Consider the following 21459-nt stretch of genomic DNA (forward strand, 5'->3'; position numbering starts at 1 on the left):
ATGGGATGCTGGTGCAACAGGCAGAGGGTTAGTTGGCTATGATATAATGCTGGCCCCAGTTTCAAGTGATTAAAATATACATATTTATATGGAATTGAGGAAAAGATCAATTTTCATTTAATGTAGCAGGTGTTTCTGGAGGTAGAAAGCTGATGAGCCCTCAGTGTTGCCCAGGCTCCTCCTGCATTGTGTGAGCCCAGTGGGATTGGGCAGTGCTGCTGTGAACAGGCCTCCTGCCCCGGTGGCCTGCCTAGCTGCAGTTGGCCAGAGCAGCCTGCCTTGAGCTCCAGGACAGGAAGCCATGGCCAGTCCCCCTACCTCGCAGCCCCATCTCCTTGCAGGCCTGCCCTAGGGACTTCAGAGGCCTGGCCTGGTGGGGCACGGGAGCTTGTGGGAAGGGTGTGTCCCAGCCCTGCTGTGCTTCCCCAAGGGCCCTGAGGTGGCCGGGTGGGGGCTGCCCCGGGGCTCTGTCCAGGCACTCTGGAGCGGGGTGTGACCACAGGCAGATCTGACCCACGTGTGCTGGCCCAAGGGGGACAGAGGGGGAATGAGGGGTGGGAGGGAGAGACCTAAGGGATTTGCCCAGCCTTCTACTTCTACACGCAGAGCGGGATGGAGGACAGCAATCTGTGCTTCCCTCAGCTGGTCTCAGTTCCTGTGTGTGTATCTGACATAGATAAACTCCGCCTCACATCACCATGGTGACAACTGTGGAGCTATTATCTTTCTGTGCATGATGCTAGCCCCCTCTGCACACACTGAACAGTCAGCCTGGTCTGGGTGACTATCTACCAAGAACTGGGCAGTGTTCCCCATCTCACGAGGACCCCTGGCCTGGGGCTCACCCCAATGCAATTTCCCAGCTGGGGACGTGGCCCTGTCCCCTGCCATGAAGCCACCTGTGTCCCCTCTAGTGCTCTGCCAGGCCTGGTCCTCCTCAGAGGCAGGAACAACTTAGATGGCTGTGCATCCATGCGGGCCCCACATGTGTGGATGAACCCCACGTCCACACAGATGCCCGGGTGTGGAAGGCAGGCTCCAGGAGGTAGCAAGGAAGCACTTTTATTTCACAAACACACATCAATCAGAGAAGCCCTTGGCCTGAATTTAGAGAGAGAAGCAGACAGGCATCGAGCAGCTCCATGGGCGTGAAATCACGCCAAGCTCTGGTCCCTCTCTGCCCGCAGCCCCACCTGGTCCTGTGCCCTGCTGGTCAGATGAGGCTGGACAGGCTGGCGGCAAGTCCCTCAGCTCCATGGCTCTGGCCTGCAGCCCTCTCTTGTCTCAGCAACTGATGGGTTCCTCTTCCTTTGACCGAGGGAGACCACAAAACTCCTGGATTCCTGACAGACAAGGCGGATGGGGCAGAGTGTCAGACCCCAGGCAGCCTTGCCAGGGCAGGGGATGCTGCATGCTGACTGGATGGGGGGATGAGGGTGGCACCATAGCCTAATCCCATAATGAGCTCTGTCCCAAAGATGCCTGAACCTTTGACCATGACCTGAATATACTGCACACTACCCACTGCAGTCACAGCTGATGGCAGGAGGCCTTGTTATAGTCTTGTCTATAAACGGAGAATCCTGGGCCCACTCTGCATACTCTGGTGCCACTGCACCAAGCACATAGAGCCCAGCCACATGTCAGGGCACCGTGGTGTAACTGCTGGCCCCTTGCCTTACACCAGGCTCTGATGGCCGCCTGCATACCAGCATGGGCTGGCTTGCCCTGGTGGTTTTTAAAATCCATTTTTATATAGCTTCACTGCATTTCCTTTTTCATATCTTTACAACTGAGTTTGTTCACAATATTGATGTGTCAGGTGATCCTGCCCAGGCCTCTTGGTGCTTGTTCCAGATCCCCAGCAGTGTGACTGCTTCTGAGGCTGGCAGGGATGACGCAGCTCTCCACCCCGGGTCACTGCCCGGCCCGGAGGCGGCTGCGCTCCCCGGGCTCTCATGTGCACTTACTGTGAATTATACTTCGGTAGGCTAGCGTGGCAGGGGAGTCTGGCGCATCAGTAAAGAAAGACTGGCCTTTGTCACAGCTCTTGCCTTAGAGAGACAGGAGAGAAATCAAGTCCGTGAGCAAACACAGTGGAAGGAGGTCTGGGGGCTCTTCCTGCATCGACCATGACAGGACCTGAAGGTGACCCGTCATGAGATGGCACAGAGCACAGGAGGAACGGTGGCATGGGGGCTGGCAGTGGTTCTCCAAGGCCTCAGCTGGGTCCTAGCGGCCTGGCAGGGCTCCCAGCTGGCGTGCCCATGCATGACCACAGATCATGTGGGTGGTGTGTGGCCCAGGCAGGTCCCAGAGCCCCCAGGAGCGTGCATTTTAGGGGGTTCTCTGGGTCTGAGTAAAGAAGGTGGTGAGTCTGTGTGGTAGAGGAAATCTTGGTGGCGGGGACTGGGAGAGTTGGGCTAACCATGAAGACTCTGTTGAAGATGCCAGGTGCCATGCGGGAGTGCTTGGGCTCAGTGGCCAACCCCAGCTCCTGTTTGTGCACACCCGGGAGGCAGAGGGGGTGGCTCTGGCCACTGGGTTCCTGCCACCTGTGTGGGAAACCTGAATTGTGCTCCTGAGTCTTGGCTTTGGCCCAGTTCAGTCCTAGCTGTTGTGGACATTTAGGGAATGAACCAGCAGATGGGAGCTCTCTATCTCGAAAAGGATGAATCAAGAAACCTAAGTCCAAAAATGGCTGAGTCGGGCAGTGTTGGTCCTGTGTATATAAATGTGGCACATACACACAAACACATGCACTTAAAAATACGAAAGGCAGTAGACAGCACGTTCCTCTGCAGGGATGCTTTTATCTCAGGGCCATCCACGTGGACACCAACCAGACAGTCTGTCTTTCACAACTGTATGGCTCTTGGCTCCCACCCTCTGCTGACACCCAGTGGTCCTGATGGGCATGTTTGGCGGTGTCACCTTTCATCTGCTCTGCCAACCCTCAGCCCCAGGTTGATCCCCTGTACCACTGGGCCTGAGCACGGGGCCACCTGGTACCCTGTCCACTGCTGCCTGTTGACCCTGTCAGGTGGACTGAGGCTGCCCTTGACTCCCAGGCTGTGTTTGCTCTGATGGATGGGAAACAGATCTGGGGAGGAACCTGTGAGGAAGCTGCTGGCCAAGTGGAAACAGTTGGGCTGGGGGCCACAGGGCCCACGCAGACCCTGTTAGGGAAACCTCGGAATCATGTAAGCTGGCTCCCTTGTCCTGGGATCCTCTGCATGTTTGGGCTTCCCTCCCTGACATAGGGCTGTGTTCTCATTACTTTCCAGGCTCCCTCTCCTCTGCTGCAGCCCCCACAACTGGGTAGGCGGAGCTAGGAGAGTGCTCCGGCAGGTCCCCAGCGTCCTCTTATCTGAGCTTTGCGGCCACTTCACAGTAGCCAGCTGTCCTGTTTTACAGACCAAGTCGTAAAGGCTTAGCAAGGTGAAATGGCTCACCCATGCTCACACTAGTGTGAGGGGTAGGGATCTGAGGCCAGGGCATTGAACATCAGAGCCTGGGCCAGGGGATGCACCGGAATCCACAGCTTGAGGTTGAAGCCTGTGTGCTTGTCATGCTCCACTCTGCTTAGGAGTGACAGGGCCACAGCTGTGGTGGTCACCCATCCCAGACCCTCCAGCCTTGTGGCTGTGACAGCACTGACCAGCTCCCAGCTGGGGACACTCTCCCGAGGCATCAGTGTTTCAGCCCCCTCTCTCCCTCTGCCTGCCCGCCCCTTCCAGTCCCCTCACCAGACCCTGCCCCGCTCTCCCCAAGGAACCATCCTCCCCTTTCTCAGTCTGTAGCTCCTGCTGCTTCCCCCCACAATGGCAGGGTGGGAGCAGGCACCCATACTCCCTCCCCCATGCCTGGCCCACTCACCCACCTATGTGTGGATCCAGAGGCACTCTGCCCAGCAGAGGCACCGCCAGGTCCCGGCACATGACCTCAGCACCCCCGGTCGTGGGAGGAAATATCTGTGACTCTTTCTGGAAGGGACATGAATGAGGTGGGGGAGTTATTTCAGAAGTCTTAAGAAAACTGGAGACACTTAAACACCACCACCAGGATTTTCCTCTAGTCGGCAATGGAGGGTGTGAATTGTGACTGCATATCCAAAAATGAGGGGGCGGGAGCCGGGCCCCCGCTCTCACCTTGCACTTGGGGCAGATGAAGCCGCTCATGTTCTCCACCACTCCGATGATAGGCAGCTTCACCTTGTGGCAGAAGTTAATTTCCTTCCTTACGTCCTGGAGTGACACCTCCTGCCAAGGGCGGGGACATGGGTGTTCCCGGGGCCAAACAGCAGCTGTCCCCTCGTGCTGCCCCGGAGGCCTGTGTTCAGTCAGCACTTGTTTAGTACCTGTGATGTGCTGACAAGCCCTGTTTCCACTGCCATTCCACAAAACTCCCTGAGGAGGAACTCAAGCAGCCAAGCAGTCAGCAAATGCATCAGAGTCTGGGCAGCAGGGGCCTGTGCCGCGTCTCTGTGCTTGTCCTGCTGGTCCCTGTCCCCCGAGCCAATGGGTATACCAACTTCTGCAGGAGGGCGAGCCCTGCGAGCCACAGCCTGCGGGCCAGACCTGGCCGGCTGTCTGCTTTTCTTTCTTAAAGATTTACTTATTTATTCAAAAGACAGAATGAGAGAGAAGGGGAGGGGGAGATGGGGGAAGAGAGAGAGACCTGTTTTCCATTCACTGGTTCACTCCCCAAATGCCTGCAACAGCCCAAGGTCAAAGCCAGGAGCCGAGGAACTCTATCTGGGTCTACCATGTGAGACATCCTCTACTGTCTTCCTAGAAGCATCAGGAGGAAGCTGGATTGGAAGCAGAGCAGCTGAGACTCAAACGACACCCTAATACAGGATGCCAGCATCAGAAGCAGTGGCTTTCCCTGCTGGGCCATGCCTGCAGCTCGTGCCTGTTTGGCCTGTGGCTGCCCTCAACTCAGCACTCACTGGCTAGGGCAAAGATTGCAAGGTCCTCAAAGGCTGGGATATTTACCAGCTGCCATTGATGGAAAAAGTCTTCCAATTCCTGGCTTAGATGCTCAGGAGCACAAACAACTCTCCTGGTAGAAAGAGGACGAGGAATGCTGGCCTTCCAGCGGGGGACCTTCAAATCCACTTCAGTTCCTGAACGCCTGATCTCGGCGTCACTGCCGCCACCGCACTGCCTAGTGCCCTCCAGCTGCGTCCGTGTTCACCATCTCCACGCACACCTCTGCCCCAGCCTGGTGCAGCTGCTTGTTGTCTGGGGTGTTTGCTCCTCAGCACCTGTCACTTGACGCATCACGGCCCAAGAGATTCAGGGCCTCCCGTGAGCTATTCTCTCCCCGAGACACACATCTGGCTGTCAGCCTCAGGGAGCAAGGAAAAGGCACTTAGCCAGAAAGTGCCAGCGCAGGTGATCTAGGCTTTGCTCTGTGGTTCCTTGCCCAGTGTGAGCTGGTCTGTGAACAGGAGACAAAAGAAGGTCTCAGCGTCCCAGGACAAACTGAGAGACTTCACTGTACACCCCCAGCCCTGTTCACGGGGCACGTGCAGGGAGTATACTGGAGCTGAGCAGGAGCTCAGGATGGGCCCCTGTAAGATCAACTGGGAGGCCAGCATGCTGTGCAGTGAGCTAAGCTGCTGCCCGTGATGCTGCATTGCATCTGAGTGCTGGCTCGAGTTCCAGCTGCTCTACTTCCAATCCAGGTCCCTGCTAACGTGTCCATGAAGGCAACCGAAGATGGCCCAAGAACTCCTGCGGGAGACACGTATGGAGCTCTGGGCCTCTGGCTGCAGCCTGGACTGTTAAGGGCATATGGGGAGTGAACCAGTGGATGAAAGCCAATTGATTAATCCCTTTCTCTTTGCCTTTCAAATAAAATAAGTACATTAAAAAAAAAAAAAAAGACAAATTGCAGTCACGGCTGACTGTCTTTGTTCAGTGCAGAATTTACTCTGGGCGGCGCTAAGGGAGGCTCACCCTTATGGCTGGGATTATGGGGAGCTCGTGGCATAGCTATGAGGTGCCTGGCAGGTAGACAGGGGAAAGTTATAAAGCCCATTCAGATCTATCCCCAAACTAAAAGACTGTGGGAAGCCAAATGCTCAACAGCAAACACCAAAGAGGCAGCCCCTGACAAGGGGTTTCTGCAGAGCCCTGAGGGGGTGCAGCTGCAGCTGTTGCGGGGACGGGGTTAGGAGCCACAGGAAGAAGTGCAGGGTGGGTCCCGCTTACCTGCGGGGTAGTGATGAGCACAGCCCCATCGATGTGCGCTGCAGCCAGGTACTGCACGACTGACAGGTGCTCGTCCGACGTGCCTGGAGGAGTGTCCACAATGAGGTAGTCAAGGTCGCCCCAGTCGACGTCACGCAGGAACTGCTTGATCATGCCTGTGGGAGGAATCGTGGGTCACAACATCTGTGGCGCAAGGCCTCTGCTCTGAGAACACAAAGTCAGGGCCTCTCCCTGGGGCAGCCAGCATTTGCAGGCCATCTGGGGGAGAGGTGCAGCCAGTTTCTAGTGGATAGCAGCCAGAGCCACGGAGACCCCCGCTCAGGTGGTGAAGGTCACACCCTGCCCAGCAAGGACCTAAGGGCTCCGCGGCCCACTGAAGCTGAGGAGCTGGCACTCCAGGATACCTCTTAGGCCCTTGTCCTCCATCCTGGGACAGCCCAGCCTAAGTGTCCCTTCGTTCACACAGAAACAGGCCATGGGAACGCAGGTCACCAGCATGGCAACTGCAAGTTTCTGCAGGTTCAAGGACATGCCAACTCCCAGGAGATCAAGAAGCTGGTACCTGTCATCATCCTCTCTGATCAGGGAGGAGAGGGGCCAACCACCTGTGCCACGGCTGGCGGCTGGCCTGGGGCTGGCACAGGGTGTGGAAGGAAGCTGGGGCAAGCAGCCCTCTCAGGAAGACACAAGGAAAGGAGGACTGAGGGAGCAGCAAACCGTTTTTCTTGGGTCCCCTCCAGATGACGGCGTCGTCAGGACTGCTGAGAAGGAAGCCCACCGACATCACCCCCAGGTTGTCTTCCACGTACTGCAGAGAGAGCGGGGACAAGGGCAAGGCACGCTTTACCCAAACCACACAGTGAGGCTGGCCCGCGCCTCGTATCGGGGCACACAATCGGCACATGGCTTCCTTGTGGCCATCCCAGAGTCATCGATGAAACAAAGGTTACCAAGAGGGGTGATCAACCCAGAAGGCACCGAGCAGCTCTGTGTAGTGTGCAGGAAACTCAGCTGACATGCACACACAAATGTCTTTTCCTTAATGGTCTCAGCCAGGGGTTGGCCAACGGGGCTTTTGAGGAGAAATCGGGCCCACGACTGTTTTTGCTAATAAAGCTTTACTGAAGCACAGCCATGGCTGTTCAGATCCGAAGGGCTTCTTCTGGGCAACCGCAGCAGAGGACAGAGGCCCACAGGCTAGGGACGTTTAAGCCCCGGCCCTTCAGACGTAACAATCCCTAGTCCTAACTGCATCCACTGCCCCACAATCAATCGGCTGTGCACAACCCAAGCGCACCACTCTAGAAATAAGGCAGAGGGGAAACTTACCACCGGAGACCAGCCTGAACCACTCTGGTGAACCTGTGTGGACATCAACATTGACACACACTGTGAGACAGCACACACTCTGTGCACACACACTTGAACAGGGAGGGCCGCTTTATGGAGGCCACTCCACTGTCTTGTGTGACCATTGAATTCTTGGTAGCATGTCAGAGGGCTGGGCCATGGAAGATACAAATCGACTGAAACCCTGGGCTCCCAAATTGGGTTATTTGGAAATTCTGCCTGGCCAGGGAACCACAGTTACTCAAGTTCAAATATAGCTTGAGGTCTGAGGGATTATCTCAGACATGACAGGCATTAACTGGGTAGCCATGGAGCCACAAGGCTGCTACTCTAAGAATCCACGAGTAAAAGGAATAACTTTTTAAATTCAAGAGAGAGCGAGAGAGAGCCCTCCCACCTCCTGGTTCACTCCCCAGATGCCTGCACTGGCCAGGAGTGGGCAAGAAATGCAAGCCAGTTCACTATGTGGGTGGCAGGAACCCAAGCACAGGAGCCGTCACTGCCACCTGCCAGGGTCCACGTCAGCAGGCAGCTGGGAGAGGAGCCAGGGAGGAGCTGGGAACCCAGGCGGTGCGATCTGAGATGCAGGTGCATCAGCCAGCATCTTCTCACCCTGGGAATGACCCATGCAGTTCATCTACAACCTGCCGGTCAGAGGCCTGAGCTTGGGCTCCAGCCTGATGACACCAAGGAGGGAGAGCTGGGGTCAACAGGCGACCCCTCCCACAGAGGATGTGCTTCAGTGTTACATGCAACTCTGCCTGGCCTCTATCACGAAACCAGTACTAAAAATATGTCCCATTACATGTTAGCAATCGAGATACAAAAGATACAGAGCAATCAAAATATAAAGTGTTTTGCTGTTGTTAATGGTGATGATGATGACGAAGTCTCAGTTTTTCCAACAGCTTTATTGGAGTACAGTTCATGGTCCTATAATTCACCCATCTACTGTATAAAACCTAGTGGCTTTCTGTATATTCAGAGGAGTGCACCTGCCACCACTCTCAATTTTAGAACATTTTCATGACTCCAACATGAAATCCTGCACCGCCTGGCTGTCACTCATGGTCCTGCTCCCTTCCCCCATGACTGAGGCGGCCCCTAATCTATTTTCTGTCTTTATGGTTTTGTCTAGTACATATCTTTTGTGAAAGACTTGGAATTTTGTCTCTTTTTAAATACAGTTACCTACAGGGACATGTTTGGTCCACTAAGCTAGTGGGGACAATGCCCGCATCCCTCATCAGAGTGCCTGGGTTCAGTAACTAGCTCTGGCTCCTGACCCCAAGGAGCCAGACGCATGCTCCAGGAGGCAGCCATGGCTCACATGGATGGCTTCCTGCCACTCTCCTAGGAGACCTGGATCGATTTCCAGCTCTCAGTTTCAGCTGCAGCCAAGCCTCAGCTGTTGTAGGAATTTGGGGGTACAAACCAGCACACGGGAGCTCCATCTTTCTACCTCTCTAATAACATATCAGGCCTTGCAACATAACCTAGTGGTTAAACCCTCACCTTGCATGTGCTGGGATCCCATATGGGCACTGGTTTGTGTCCCTGTGTCCCAGCTGCTCCACATCCCATCCAGCTCCCTGCTTGTGGCCTGGGAAATCCATAGAGGATGGTCCAAGGCCTTAGGACCCTGCACCTGCGTGGGAGACCTGGAGGAGGCTCCTGGCCCTTGGCTTCAGATTGATTCAACTCTGGCTGTTGCAGCCACTTGGGGAGTGAACCAGTGGACAGAAGATCTTTCTTTCTGTATTTCCTTCTCTTGTAAATTTGCCTTTCCAATAAAAGTAAACAATTAAAAAAATTAATAACCTAGCAATTCCGGTTCATACTTGTCTGGGCTTAAAAGAGGGGTAAACATGCATGCACACCTTGGGCACATATGTGTCCAAAATGGGGAGGAGGGTGAGTAAATGTGCCATGGCCGAATACTGTGGAGGAGACAGTCCAATCCTGTTCATTTCTCCTTCTCATATCATTAAACAGTGCTGGCTTTGTGAAACCCCAGTGTGGTTCCTCTGCTGGTTCCAGAGGCCTGCACAGACTCACCTCCTTTCTCTGCACAGCACCTTGCCCTAGTCCAGGGTCCTTTAGCTCTGTCCTCTCCCACGATTCACTAGTGTCCCCAGAACAGTGCTCAATACTCAGAGGGAAACAAAACATCTTGCCAGGTCAAGGAGATGGCGCCCTCCTCCTAGCTTCCCCACACTGTCCTGGGGGGGAAACACTTCTGCAAACCAGCAGGAAGAGACCACCACCAGCACACTGGTAGCAGCCCTACCCCCTGCCTGTGTCACACAGTGGCCTCATAGTCTCAGTTCCTCAGGGGAGACCACAAGGGCAGAAAGAGCCCCCCTTCCTCCAGGGTGCAGACCCCTAGCAAACCCTGGCTGAGCCTTCCCGGTCAGAGCTGAATTTCCGCGTCCCACTTCTGCAATTCACTTGTTGTTTCCCTTCCCATCTAAGAAGGCAGTGGAACTGAGTGCGATGGATGGACTTTATCCGTAACGCCCGCACAAGTCCACAGTTATTGTTAAAGTAGACAAGTGCATGCAGCCCTCTGCTAAGGGCTAGCAGTTCAATGCTAACGCAGGCGGCAGCAGAGGAAAAATGCGTGTAAACTCGCTGTTACCTGTTCTCCTTCCAGGCCCATTATCTTGGGGATTGACGGTCCGCATATGTCAATGTCTAGGAGAGCAACCTGGGGAAGAAGACAGCAGCGCCATCACACGGGTGCGCACGACGCGAGGCTGCAGGATGAGGGCCGGGCTGGGCCAGGGCCAGGCTTGGAGTCCCTTGGCAGCCAAATGCCACCGGTCTTCCAACTCCTCAGGCCAAGCTCATCGTCACCTCCCACCCCACCCTGCGTCTGGCCAGGCTCTGCTGGGGTGACTGGAGAGGCCTGGGGGTCAGGCCATGTACCTCCCCAGGTTCAGCCACTGCACGCCCTACTCTTGCCACAAGCCTCAGCAGTATCATCTGTTCACAGGAGGGACTGATGGTCAGAGAGGCTCAGTGACCAGTTCAGGAAGCCAGCAGCAGAGCAGGGACATGAGCCGAGGTCTTCTGTCTCCAAGGCCAGTACTCTTGTCACTTCCTGCGGGGCCTGGTAAGAAGGACCAGAGCCAAACTCTCGCTGCGCTTCTGTGATCCTGAAGGTTAACCAGTAGCTTTTGTGAAAGGCCAAATAAAGGAATCCAGAAAAGCTGCTGGCTGGGGATTCCTTCTGCCCAAACATTTTGCTTTTCCTCATCTGAGATGTGAGGTCAGACCTGGCCTTCCGGAACCTTTTGGAGAGCAGGGTCGGTGTTCACCTTGAAAACTGGAATGTCTTGGATCCAAAGTGCAGCACCTCTGGGTAACATTGCAATTTGCCTCACAGTCTGTCCTGCTTCCCTCTTCCCGCCTTTTTACAAATCCAACCTCTCAGGCCAGCTGGCGATTGGAACCTTGTGGCCCAGGGTGCCCTCTGCTGGGCCATACCAGCAGCAGTGCCCGCTCCGTCTGAAACCTGCTACAGGAGCCCAGCTCCGCCTGGGGCTGGTGTGAATGCCACCTGGGCATGCTGCAGGGGAGCCTCCAAAGTGGCGCTGACAGAGGCTGTCCCCCAGGCGCAGTCACTCTCCACACCCTCTCTTAGGAAACAATCTCACCCGCTTCCCTTTCTACAACCAGAAGAGCAACGTAAGGATCAGAGGACGTAAGGGTCAGGGGACATAAGGATGTCAGAAACAGATGGGGCACACGCGCCCGCCCTGGGCTGGTATCCAGAGATACTACTTGGATCCCAGGGGAGACTTGCGTCCTGTCCCTGTAGGATTTGCTATGGAATCTGTCTCTAGCCTGCATTCATCCACAGCATCCCTGTGGAGGGCGGGAGGAGCTGGCAGGAAGAGGTAACACCACAGGGAGGAGGGGCAGGGATGCTGTGAGGCTGCTGACACCCCCAGGCTTTGACCAGAACCCCAGGAAAAGGGAGTCTGCTCCTTATTCTTGATCCCCAAGACTGTGTGTCTGCACTTCTTGTCGATCAGCCTCATCTGTCTGGGCTGCTCATCTCTGAGACAAGGGCTCAGGGGGACCACTGGGGTCCCCAAACACATAGTATGGGCCTTTTGGTGGTACAGCTTGCCTTTTAGGTCACAGGGAAGATTATTCATTTTTTAAATGGGCATCAGAGACTCTTCAAAGATTTTATGCAAGTGGCAGAGAAAGAAAAACCCAGAGAAAGCTCCCATCCACTAATATACAACAGTCAGGGATGGGTTGGGCTGGAGCTGGGAACCCAATCCAGGTTTTCCATACGGCTGGCAGGGCCCCATCAGCTGTGGTCTTCCGGGATCTGCACTAGCAGGAAGCCTGAACGGAGCCACAGCTTGAGCCCAGCTCTCTGCCAGGGATGTGGGCGCTCCAGTGGGTGTCTTCACTGCCCCACAGTCCGCACTCCCGCCCTGCAGCAGCAGCCTGAGCAGTGGGGAGGTGGCATGCAACTCCTTGACTTCTTGGGGTTAGGTTCACCCTGTAAAGGTGCCTCCTTCCTTGGCTTCATCTACCTGGGCCCATGCAGGGCCCTTTTCTAAAGGGATGACAGACACCTGCCCGCCTTAAGCGCTCCCTCGGGGCAGCCTTGAGCTGCGTTAGTGCTAAGCTTCGGCTGGTCACAGGCAGAAGAGGGACGGGGTGAGGAGGAAGCTGTGCACAGGACAGGGGTGGGGTAGAGGCTGGGTGCAGCAGCTTAACCCCCACTTAAACGTCGACTTGCGAGGCTGCCATCCTGTGTCGGAGCACTGGTTTGAGTCTCAGTCACTCTGCTTCCAATCCAGCTCCCTGCTCATGTTCCTGGGAGAACAGCAGAGGACAGCTCGAGTGCTTGCGTCCCTGACACCCACATGGGAGACCTGGAAGGAGTTTGTGGTCCCTGACTTTGGCCTGGCCAGTCCTGGTGCCACTGCCCATGCGCTCTCCTGTCACTCTGCCTTGCAGATGAATAAATATCCATGGCGTTAACCATGCACTGCCACCGTGCACAGGCTGGGACAGGGAGCTTGTTGCTGCTGAGGAACACGCTTCCCTGGCTGCTGCCTTCTTTCCGAAAGCCCTGCCGCATTAAGTAACGCAGCTCCGTCGGCCACATCCACAAGCACCCAGCAACATCCTTACACTTGAGCCAGGGACGCCGTCAGTGGCCCACTCTCATGGGGCAGTTAAAGCTCGTTGCCAGACGGCTTTTTAGGACTCTTTGCAGTTTCCAACAACAAACACGCTTCTGGATGACATGGCCAATCTGGCCCTCAGGTGCCAAGGGACTGTTCAGCACGCAGCCCGTGTGTGGGCTCTGTGTAGTGCTCTGGGCAGGCCACACCTGCTAAGACGGAGCTCATCACCACCGCTCTGGGCTCCGGCCGCTCCACACCTCCATCTAGCACTTTGCCATCCAGCAGGTGCAGCGCCAAGCGTCACATGCACCCTCACAGACTAGAAACCCAAGGCAGAAAGAGCTGGTGTCTTGCGCAGGGTCAGAGCATGGTGCGGACAGAGCTGAGCTGTGAGAGTCCAGAGGCCCCCAGAGAACAGCTCGGGCCATGAAGAGTTTTCCTGGTCATCTGGCTAAGTGGGAAGCAGTGAACCACCGGGTGCCAAGGGCCAAACAGAGAACACCTTAGGCTTGTGGGCAAAAATCAAGGACAGTACATGATAACTGAACACAAACGTGTTCTCAGCTCACAGGCAGGCAAGGAGCGGGCAGCTGGGTATGGCCTGCTGGCGTGGTCTGCAACGCTCCTGGTATAGAGAAAAAGCAGAATGTGGTCCTTGAGGAGGAGCGAGAAGCTCAGCTCTCACACGACACATGGCCCACACTTGGGAGGGGCGCACAGCTGCCAGCCACCTCCTTGGCCAGGGAACATGATGGAACACGGTGCCTGATGGCTGGTCACTTTCCCTGAAGACTCCGTCCAGCTCAGCATAAGGAACCATCCTCCACGAAGTCCCACACCCTCTCGACAGAAGGAGCCCCCCGTCTTTCCCAAGGCCTCACCTGTGTGTTTTCATCCTCTGCCAGACCGTGGGCCAGGTGGGCGCTGAAGGTGCTCTTCCCAACGCCGCCTTTCCCAGACAGCACCAAGATTTTGTGCCTCACCGTCTTCATTTTCTCCTTGATTTCCTCCACGGCTGCAGAGAACACCACCCAGGGCGCGAGGTCCCTGACTGTCCCTCCCACGGAAGAGCCACCACCAGCAGTCTGTCTCAGACTCCCCATGGGATTCCCAGCAGCCGACGCCGCGACCACCACACCTCAAACTGCCGCATCACCTTCCCTGTTTGTTTCCCCGTTAGAACGGCAGTGGTGCCACAGCCGGACTCTATGTCCTTGACACACAGCACTGACTCCCAACCTGCAGCAAACCCCCTCCGGGGGACAGCTGGACACTGTTGGTGTCACACGGAGGGGAAGCTGCTGGGCTCCAGCACAGGACAGTCTTCAAAACCAAGAATGATCTGGCCCCAGTATGCACCGCACTGCGGCTGGGACCCTGCCAGCACACACGCTGACAGGTGCCTGCTACTTTTCAGACCCCTGTACGCTCAGTCACTTTATCGCAAATCCTTCAAAGCACACTGGGATCTGACTCTTCTCTCCATCCCTGGAGACGGGCAGGCCTACAGCCCTGACGGAGCTCATGCTGCCTGCAGCATGGGAATCAAACCCAAGACCGTCTCTGGATTGAAGATCATCCGAAGTGGGCCCACCAGAGTCCTGCCCACGCTGCAAGGGTTTATTTGCTCACTCACTTGCTGGCCTCATTCCAAGCCTATTTCTTATTGAATCAACGAGAAAGCCACTCCTCAAAAAAGAAAATGGCTAAAAAGAAAAAGTGGCAAAGCCACATGGAGTTCCCTGCCTTCAACATTCATCCACTCTGTCCTCCGGCATCCATGGTCACTCAAGCCTCCGGCCAACTTTTATTAAGTTGACTTTTTTTAAGTTGACTCCTCCCAACTTTTATCCGCGCCCCGCTGCCTTGGGGCCCCGTCCCCTAAAGGTTCCACTGGACTCCACGGCTGTCATTAATCTTTAAGGTCCCGCCCAGCTGCGCAAACCCCGCCCCTCCGCTTTAAAAGGCCCCTCCCAGTTCAAGTCCCGCCTCACCCGCCCACTCCTCCACAGCCCACCTCCTCAGGCTCGTCCCCCAGTCACCCTCATTGGTCACTGATGCCTGTCATTCCTCCCTCAGGTCCCGCCCCCATTCTGTCTACTTCCGGGCCTGCGCGTTTCGCGTCCCGTGCAGGCCGCGCCCCTTCCTCACCCGGGTCCGGCGCCGCGCCGGCTCCAGACGCGCACAGCCTCTGGTTGGGGCATCCCTGACAGGAAGCCCCTCGTCCCGCCTGGGCGCTGTCGGCCCCCGGACAGTCTGCGCGGAGACAGTGTCACAGTTAGACCAGCTCGCCTCCCTTCCGCCCTGCTCTCACTCCCGCTCCGCGAGCTCACCGCGAGGCGCCTCCTCCATGCCGCCGCCCTCGCCTCGGACCCGGTCGCCGGAACCGGCTGAGGCTCATTTCCGCCCCGCGGGTCCAATCTGCCCGTCCAGCCGCGCGAAATAAGTAACGGGAGAGGAGGGCTGTGCGCACGCGCGGGTGGGGCCGTCAGTGTGTGGTAAATGCCGAAGTGCGTGACTCCTTGCAGCAGAGAGGGTCAGGCACCTCGCCGCCCCGTCCAAGGGTCCGCGGGTCCGCTGAGATCCCTGCGCGGGCTTCTCAGTTCACATCCCCGACCGTGGGTTGAGTCCCTTCTGCATGATATAGACAAAGCTGTTTGTCCCCTGTCATTCTCCGGAAAGAACTTTCCAGACCTTCCTTTATGCTTTTTTTTTCTTTTTGCACTATGGATTTATGGATCCTTTAAAACACATGTAGCCCATGGTTTAGAACAAATTGTAATTTTTTCTTCTGGACACCCCCGTCCCTACGCCTTTCCCCATTTAGCCAGCGACACCTCTTCAAACCAGCTGCCGCGTTGTTTGCCTGGCGTCCTGGCACAGTTTAAGACCCTGCAGGCCCCCCACCACCCCAGGCTTGTAATCACAGGTGGGGGTGCTGGCAGAAGACAAGGAAGGCTTCCCAGAACTGCCCATCTAAGAGCCTGGGGAGGAGGCTGAGTAGGAGACCCCCAGTTGGGTGCCCAAGCCGAACACACAGCATCCCTGAAGACCGGGAGGGCAGAGAGGCGCTCGCCCACCGGGCTGGGAGCGTGGGAAGTTCCCACCCCAACACCAAGGACCCGAGCGAGTGGGATTACTGCAGTTGCTGAATGCTGCTACCCCGGAAATGACGCCCGTCTGTCGCGTTTCATTGGCCAGAACTGGCCCTGTGGCCACACCCCCTAGCAGGTGTGGCAAGCGCGTCATGTCTGTTCCTGAGGATGTGTCCCTGCCCCTAGTCTCCCCTCACAGATCCGCGTGCGTCCCTCTATTGCTCATTAGCCTTCTTCAGGTTCCGTGGGCCGCAGCGGTAGGATTTAGCTTCATCTCGTGTTCTGTGGCCCGTCCCCCCGTTCCGCATGGCTCCTGGTACCCCGGCAGCCTGTGGAGCCCGGAGTCCCACCCACAGAGCATCCATACACGGGCCAGTGGGTCACACATGCCCACCCTGTCTGGCCCTTGCCCAAGTCCTCAGGAATCCATCCAAGGGCTGAGCAGCAGTGCACAGAGCCATTCGTGGCCACTGGAACGCACCACGCTGTGCTTTCCCTGAGTGTGGCGCTAGGGTTGTGGTGTAGTGAGCAAAGCCACTGCCTGCAACGCTGACATCCGCCGTGGGCACCTGGTTCATGTCCCAGATGTTCCACCTCTGATCCAGCTCCCTGACAAGGGCCTGGGGAAAGCAGCAGGGCATAGTGCAAGTACTTGGGACCCTGCCACCCACACGGGAAACCCAGATGAAGCTCCTGGCTCTTGGCCTCTGCCTAACCCAGCCCTGGCCATTGTGGCCATCTGAGGAGTAAACCAGCAAGGAGAAAATCTCACTCCCTCTCTTTGTAACTCTGACTTTCAAAAAAATCAGGCTGCCATGCTGTGGACACTGCAGAGGTCGGTAGTTGCCAGGAGTTAGGGGTGGGAACGATGAGCTGTTAGCCCACAAAGCGTTTTTAGGGGCGTGAAAATCCCGTGTCTGACTGATATTGTCCTAGTGCGCTCCGGTCATTGTCCGCTTGTCAGCCCCCATCGGATGCACGGCCGCCAGAGTGGACATGCGCTCAGATCAACTCCAGGCTCGGGTTAATCGCAGCATTCTCCTCTCAGACACGCCGCACTGAGGCAGGGTGTTAACAAGGGGAAAGCAGGGGAAGGGGGGGAGCTTTGCACTTCATTTTTCTGCTTGTCTAAAACTCCTAGAAACAAAGCCTATTATTTTTTTTAAAGTGTGCTGATGCTTGTGAAATGATTAGAATGTAAGCTTGCACCAAGACAATTGGGACACCGGTGTGCACGTTTTAGAATGGGGATTTCCTATTTGTTTGAAGTTGCGAGAGAGTTCTCTTCCATCTGCTGACGCACCTTCCAAATGCTTGCCACAGACAGGGCTGGGCCAGCCCCGTGCCAGGAGCCAGGAACTCAATCCAAGTGCCCCACACGGGGAAGACAGGCTTGGGGTTACGGTCCCTGGGCCATCATTGCTTTTCCAGGGCGCACATTTGGCAGGAGGCTGCAAATAGAACTCAAGCTCTACAGTGTGAGCTGTGGATGTCCCGAGCGGTACAACCCATGCCAAACGCCTACCCCAAGAAGCAGGCCTCTTAACCGGCTGCACACTACAATCTCCTCGGGAGTTTCAAAACAGGTGTTCCCTGCACACACAAGTTTAATCACAGTCTTGGGGTGAGGAGGTTGCTGGGTGTGTTTTTAATCTCAAATTTTTCCATGACTACACCTAAGATTTCCCCATGGGGACAATTCAAGCCAGGTGAGGAGTTGACACAGTGGTTTACAACTCCTGCTCTGGAGTCAAGACTGTAGAACACAGGAGCAGAATCACACTGGGGCCTCAGCTTGCCCCTGGGTAAAGTAAAGAGAGACAAGCATTTGCCCCCATGTAGTTGCTGTGGGGATAAAATGATCTTACGCAGAGCAGATATCAAGTGCAGAGCTCCCAGAGAGCAGAGCTTTGTGTCTGAGTAGCATCAGATATCACTCTCATTTATGTGCAGGGAAACTGAGGCCTGGGTGGGAAAAGTTGCCCCATCCTATGGTAGATTAGTGGATGAAAGGAAACTTGAAGCTGGTCCAAGTGGTTAAAACTTGAGTGCTGAGTCAGCAGGTGCAGGACCGGCGCCTGCAGTTCCCGGAATACACCACGAGGGGGTGCTCCCCCATTAGCAGTGTTTGCATCCAGCAAAAATATCTAACCAGGGAATTTATATACATCAGACACGTCACATATAATTGAGTTAAAAGACAAGATGTATCTGTTTGAAAGAGATGGAGGTACTTGGATACACACACACAGAGAAGCTGATGTGATGTTACTATGGCCAGCAGCACCACGGGCGATTCCAGCCTGTTTGAGCTGTGAGGCTGCGCTTTTCCTCTGTAAGAGGAGCTCCTGTCCCCAGGCAGAGGTTCGTTTATCTGCATGCTCTTCGCCTCACTGTCCTTCTATTGTTCTACGGGGTTTGGAGCATCTTTGAGTGGCTCCGGTCAATCCTTGTTTACACAACTGGAGGGCGTGTGTGTGGTGTTCAGGTGTGTGGCTCTTACCTTTGGAGAATACATTCTGAAACTCACAACACAGCAAGGGGTCAGGAGTTTGGCTGTACGGTTGCACCACCCCTCAGCACACCCACACTTTATATCAGAGCTTGGTTCCAGTGCAGGATGCTCGGCTTCTGGTCCAGTCCCAGCCTCTCCTGTAGAGAGATCCAGATGGAATTCCTAGCTCCTGGCTTCAGCCTGGCCCAGCTCTGGCCTTTTGGGGGTAACTCACCAATGAAAGAGGTTGTGCTTGGCCCAGTGTCAGGATGCCTGTATGGGAGGGAGTGCCTGGCTTTGAGGTCCAGCCCCGCTGCTGCTTCTGCGCCCCATAACCCTCCCTCCCTCTCGGCGTCCCCTCTGTTTCCCGTCCTCCGCAGGCGAGGCCGAGTTCTCCGCGATCCCGTCACGCCGTGCGCGCTCCGTGCGGCTCTCGGACCTCGGGAGCCTTTCCGTCCTCAGCGCGCTGCGCGGCGTCTCGGCTCCGGGGAACAGGCGGCCGCGCTCCCGCCAGCTCGCCGCCAGAGGACGCCCGAGGACTGCGGGCACGCTGGGCCGGCGCCCCCGCGGCTCCTCAGGCGGCGCGGCCCTGTCAGCCCGGGCAGCCGCGGCCCGACTGAGGTGCTGAGGACGCCTCTGGGCGCCAGGCCGGGGCACGCGGGAGTCGGCGACTCGGGGCAGGCCGGCGCTGCAGCGGCCGCCGCCCCCGGGCGCCCCTGGCCGCCTCAGCTCCCCCGTCGCCTCAGCTCCCCCGTCGCCTCAGCCGCCTCAGCCGCCTCAGCTCCCCCGTCGCCTCAGCTCCCCCGTCGCCTCAGCCGCCTCAGCTCCCCCGTCGCCTCAGCCGCCTCAGCTCCCCTGTCGCCTCAGCCGCGCCTTGCTCTCTCCAAGGTCCGCACTGGACTCGGTGATCACACCCGCACCCCATTCTCTCACACGAGTGCACACACGCCCATGCCCCATCCTCACACACCCGTCCTCACACCCCCCATCCGACACAACACCGGAAGGCTCACGCTCACACTCCGACCCACAGCCCTGTTCAGGCTCACACACCATCACTCTCACACCGCACCCACTTGCACACTTTACACATACATTCACTCGCATCTGTTAACGCTCTGGCGTCCACCTCTGCATTCCCTTACAACTCGTCCTTCTACAAACACGAATATCCTGGGGCTGCCAGGGCCAGCCTGGCCTCGCCCTTCAGCCCTGCCCATGCCACTCCCCCAGCGCACGCCATCCTCCACGCTAACTTCCTGCAGGTGAGGGCGCGCACCTGTGTCTACTCCAGGTCTCTCCTCACCCCTGCATCCACATCTGCACAGGTCCATTTCTCTAGCCCTGTCTGCGGTGACAGCCCCTGGTCACATGTGGCTATCTGTAACATACTTAGAAGCAACAGAATTTGAAACCGTCTTGCTCTGTTTGCTAGCCACAGGTCGAGTGCCCAGCAGCAGCCACACTCAGCTGGTGGCCTCCATGACAGACAGCAGGGAACCATGCGCTTGCATCACCATGTTCTCTGTGGGACAGTCCTGCTCCCAGACAGCACATCAGGGTCCCCAGGCCGTCCTTCTGCAAACAGATGGGTTCCACTCTAAAATCACAGGTGTGGAGTGACCCGATTCCGCAGCACTGGGAGCTCCGCCAGCAAACACATGAGGTTTGCGAGGCCACAGGCAACCTTGGGCCTGGAGCCCGAGTGGGTGTGTAGAAGTGGGAACCACCCCGGCCTCCCAGCTGGGGTCAGCGAGGACGCCCCTCTTTCAACCTCCTCTTCCACTTTTCACAGCAACGTGGATCTTGCCATCCAGCTGGTGTCACAAGAACAAAGCAAGCTTTACACCTGCTCAGTATTCGGAGATGGAAGTCTTTCCGTGGTGAGTAAGGGCTCGCTGGGCAGCACTGAACTGGGGGCACTTCTCACCGAAGTAGACTATTATTATTATTAAATGTTACCCTTTTGAAAGCTAACTTATTGTAACTTTGGAAGGTAGTGGGGGTGGGGTGGGGAGAGATTTCTGTGTGCTGGTTCTGTGCACCAAACGCCCACAGCAGCCAGGGCTGAGCCAGGCTGGAGCCAGAAACCAGGAGCGCCGTGGGGGTCTCCTGGGGGTGAGCCACCCCCTGCTCCTCCCAGGAGTGCGTTAGCAGACCGGAAGGGCACATTAACTGATCTGAAGCAGCCGTGGGACTCGTGGGACTCGTGGGACTTGAGTCCAAGCTGTTGTGGGATACTTTGGGTTAGTTTTTAAGTTTTGACACAGATAAGTTAAAAGGAAAATGCATTTCAGTTTTAAAGTAAAAGTCTGAATCCAGCAAAAAAGGATTCACTTTCCAAACCAGAATATTCCATCTTACAGGTTGGACGCTGCAACATGGCTTGACCCCAATTTATTTCCTTTGTTTTCAGCCATGGAAAAACACACATGGGTTATACACACACAGTCACACAAAAGCACGTATTCCCATGCATGTGACAGCTTGCCAAAGTATATGTTCTCATGCAGATTGAAGTTTTAAGAATGAGATTTTTTTTTTCCCTAATAAAACAATTGCTTGGGAAGATAAAGCCAACAGGTCGGTTTTTCTGGTGACTCAGTTTCCCTTTGTGAGGCTTGTCCTTGCCCATCTCCAACCAAGTAGCCGGGAGTTCAGGTGCTAGGGGCCCTGACTGCTTCCCGCTCATAGGGAGCCGTGCACTGGGGAGTCACCAGGCCTTTCCTTGGGCTGTCTTAACCCTCTGCTCCTGCCCCCTCTCCAGCACCAAGGAAGGGGAGGTGTCCTGGGGAGCCCTCTGTGCCCTTATTGTCACACAGACAGGAGCTGCTACGCCAGACTGGGGTCTGCCCAGGGTCTGACTCAGCAACCCACACCACGCGTCAGGGAAAGCCCAGGCTGCTCTCTGCTGAGACGTCCGGGCTGGGAGGGCCTTTGGAACAGAACCCAGGCAGGTAAAAGAGACACAGCCGTAGAGGACAAATCCAGGGGGCCGTGGGAAGGGAATGCTCCACAATGCTATGCATCCGCGGGGAAGGTATGAGCCATGTCCCACGCTGCTGCTCACGCATGTCCCCAGTGGATCTAACGTCACACGCAGAGAGGGGCGAGGCTCCCAGCACTGCAGC

At 56.3% G+C, this 21459-nt stretch overlaps 1 protein-coding gene across 4 annotated transcripts; it reads right to left on the reverse strand.

The window, feature by feature from the left end:
• Nucleotides 1-1046: 1046 nt before the first annotated feature.
• NUBP1 (nucleotide binding protein 1) lies at nt 1047-15365 on the reverse strand. 4 transcript variants are annotated; one of them, XM_040973344.1, is made up of 11 exons: nt 15073-15358; nt 14891-14995; nt 13621-13754; nt 10216-10284; nt 7554-7586; nt 6942-7032; nt 6225-6379; nt 4152-4262; nt 3884-3986; nt 1971-2054; nt 1047-1343 (listed from the first exon to the last, which is right to left on the reverse strand). In XM_040973344.1, the coding sequence occupies exons 1-11, from the start codon at nt 15089-15091 to the stop codon at nt 1285-1287; spliced, it is 963 nt and encodes a 320-aa protein (XP_040829278.1). In that variant the 5' UTR covers nt 15092-15358; the 3' UTR covers nt 1047-1284. The 4 variants fall into 4 exon arrangements, with proteins under 4 accessions (XP_040829278.1, XP_040829281.1, XP_040829279.1 ...); XM_040973347.1 differs by lacking the exon at nt 1971-2054 and having other exon boundaries at nt 15073-15363; XM_040973345.1 differs by lacking the exon at nt 7554-7586 and having other exon boundaries at nt 15073-15359.
• Nucleotides 15366-21459: the final 6094 nt, after the last annotated feature.

Source organism: Ochotona curzoniae, unplaced genomic scaffold, assembly GCF_017591425.1.
Source record: "Ochotona curzoniae isolate NIBS_2020 unplaced genomic scaffold, NIBS_Ocur_1.0 contig_2321, whole genome shotgun sequence".
Classification (NCBI taxonomy): Eukaryota; Metazoa; Chordata; class Mammalia; order Lagomorpha; family Ochotonidae; genus Ochotona; species Ochotona curzoniae.

Coding starts and splice junctions, on each gene's coding strand:
- NUBP1 (XM_040973344.1), bottom strand. Junction 7,587..10,215: donor TGGGCCTGGAAGGAGAACAG/GTAACAGCGAGT, acceptor ATGTCCACACAG/GTTCACCAGAGTGGTTCAGG. Junction 1,344..1,970: donor CTACCGAAGTATAATTCACA/GTAAGTGCACAT, acceptor CTTGTCTGTCAG/GAATCCAGGAGTTTTGTGGT.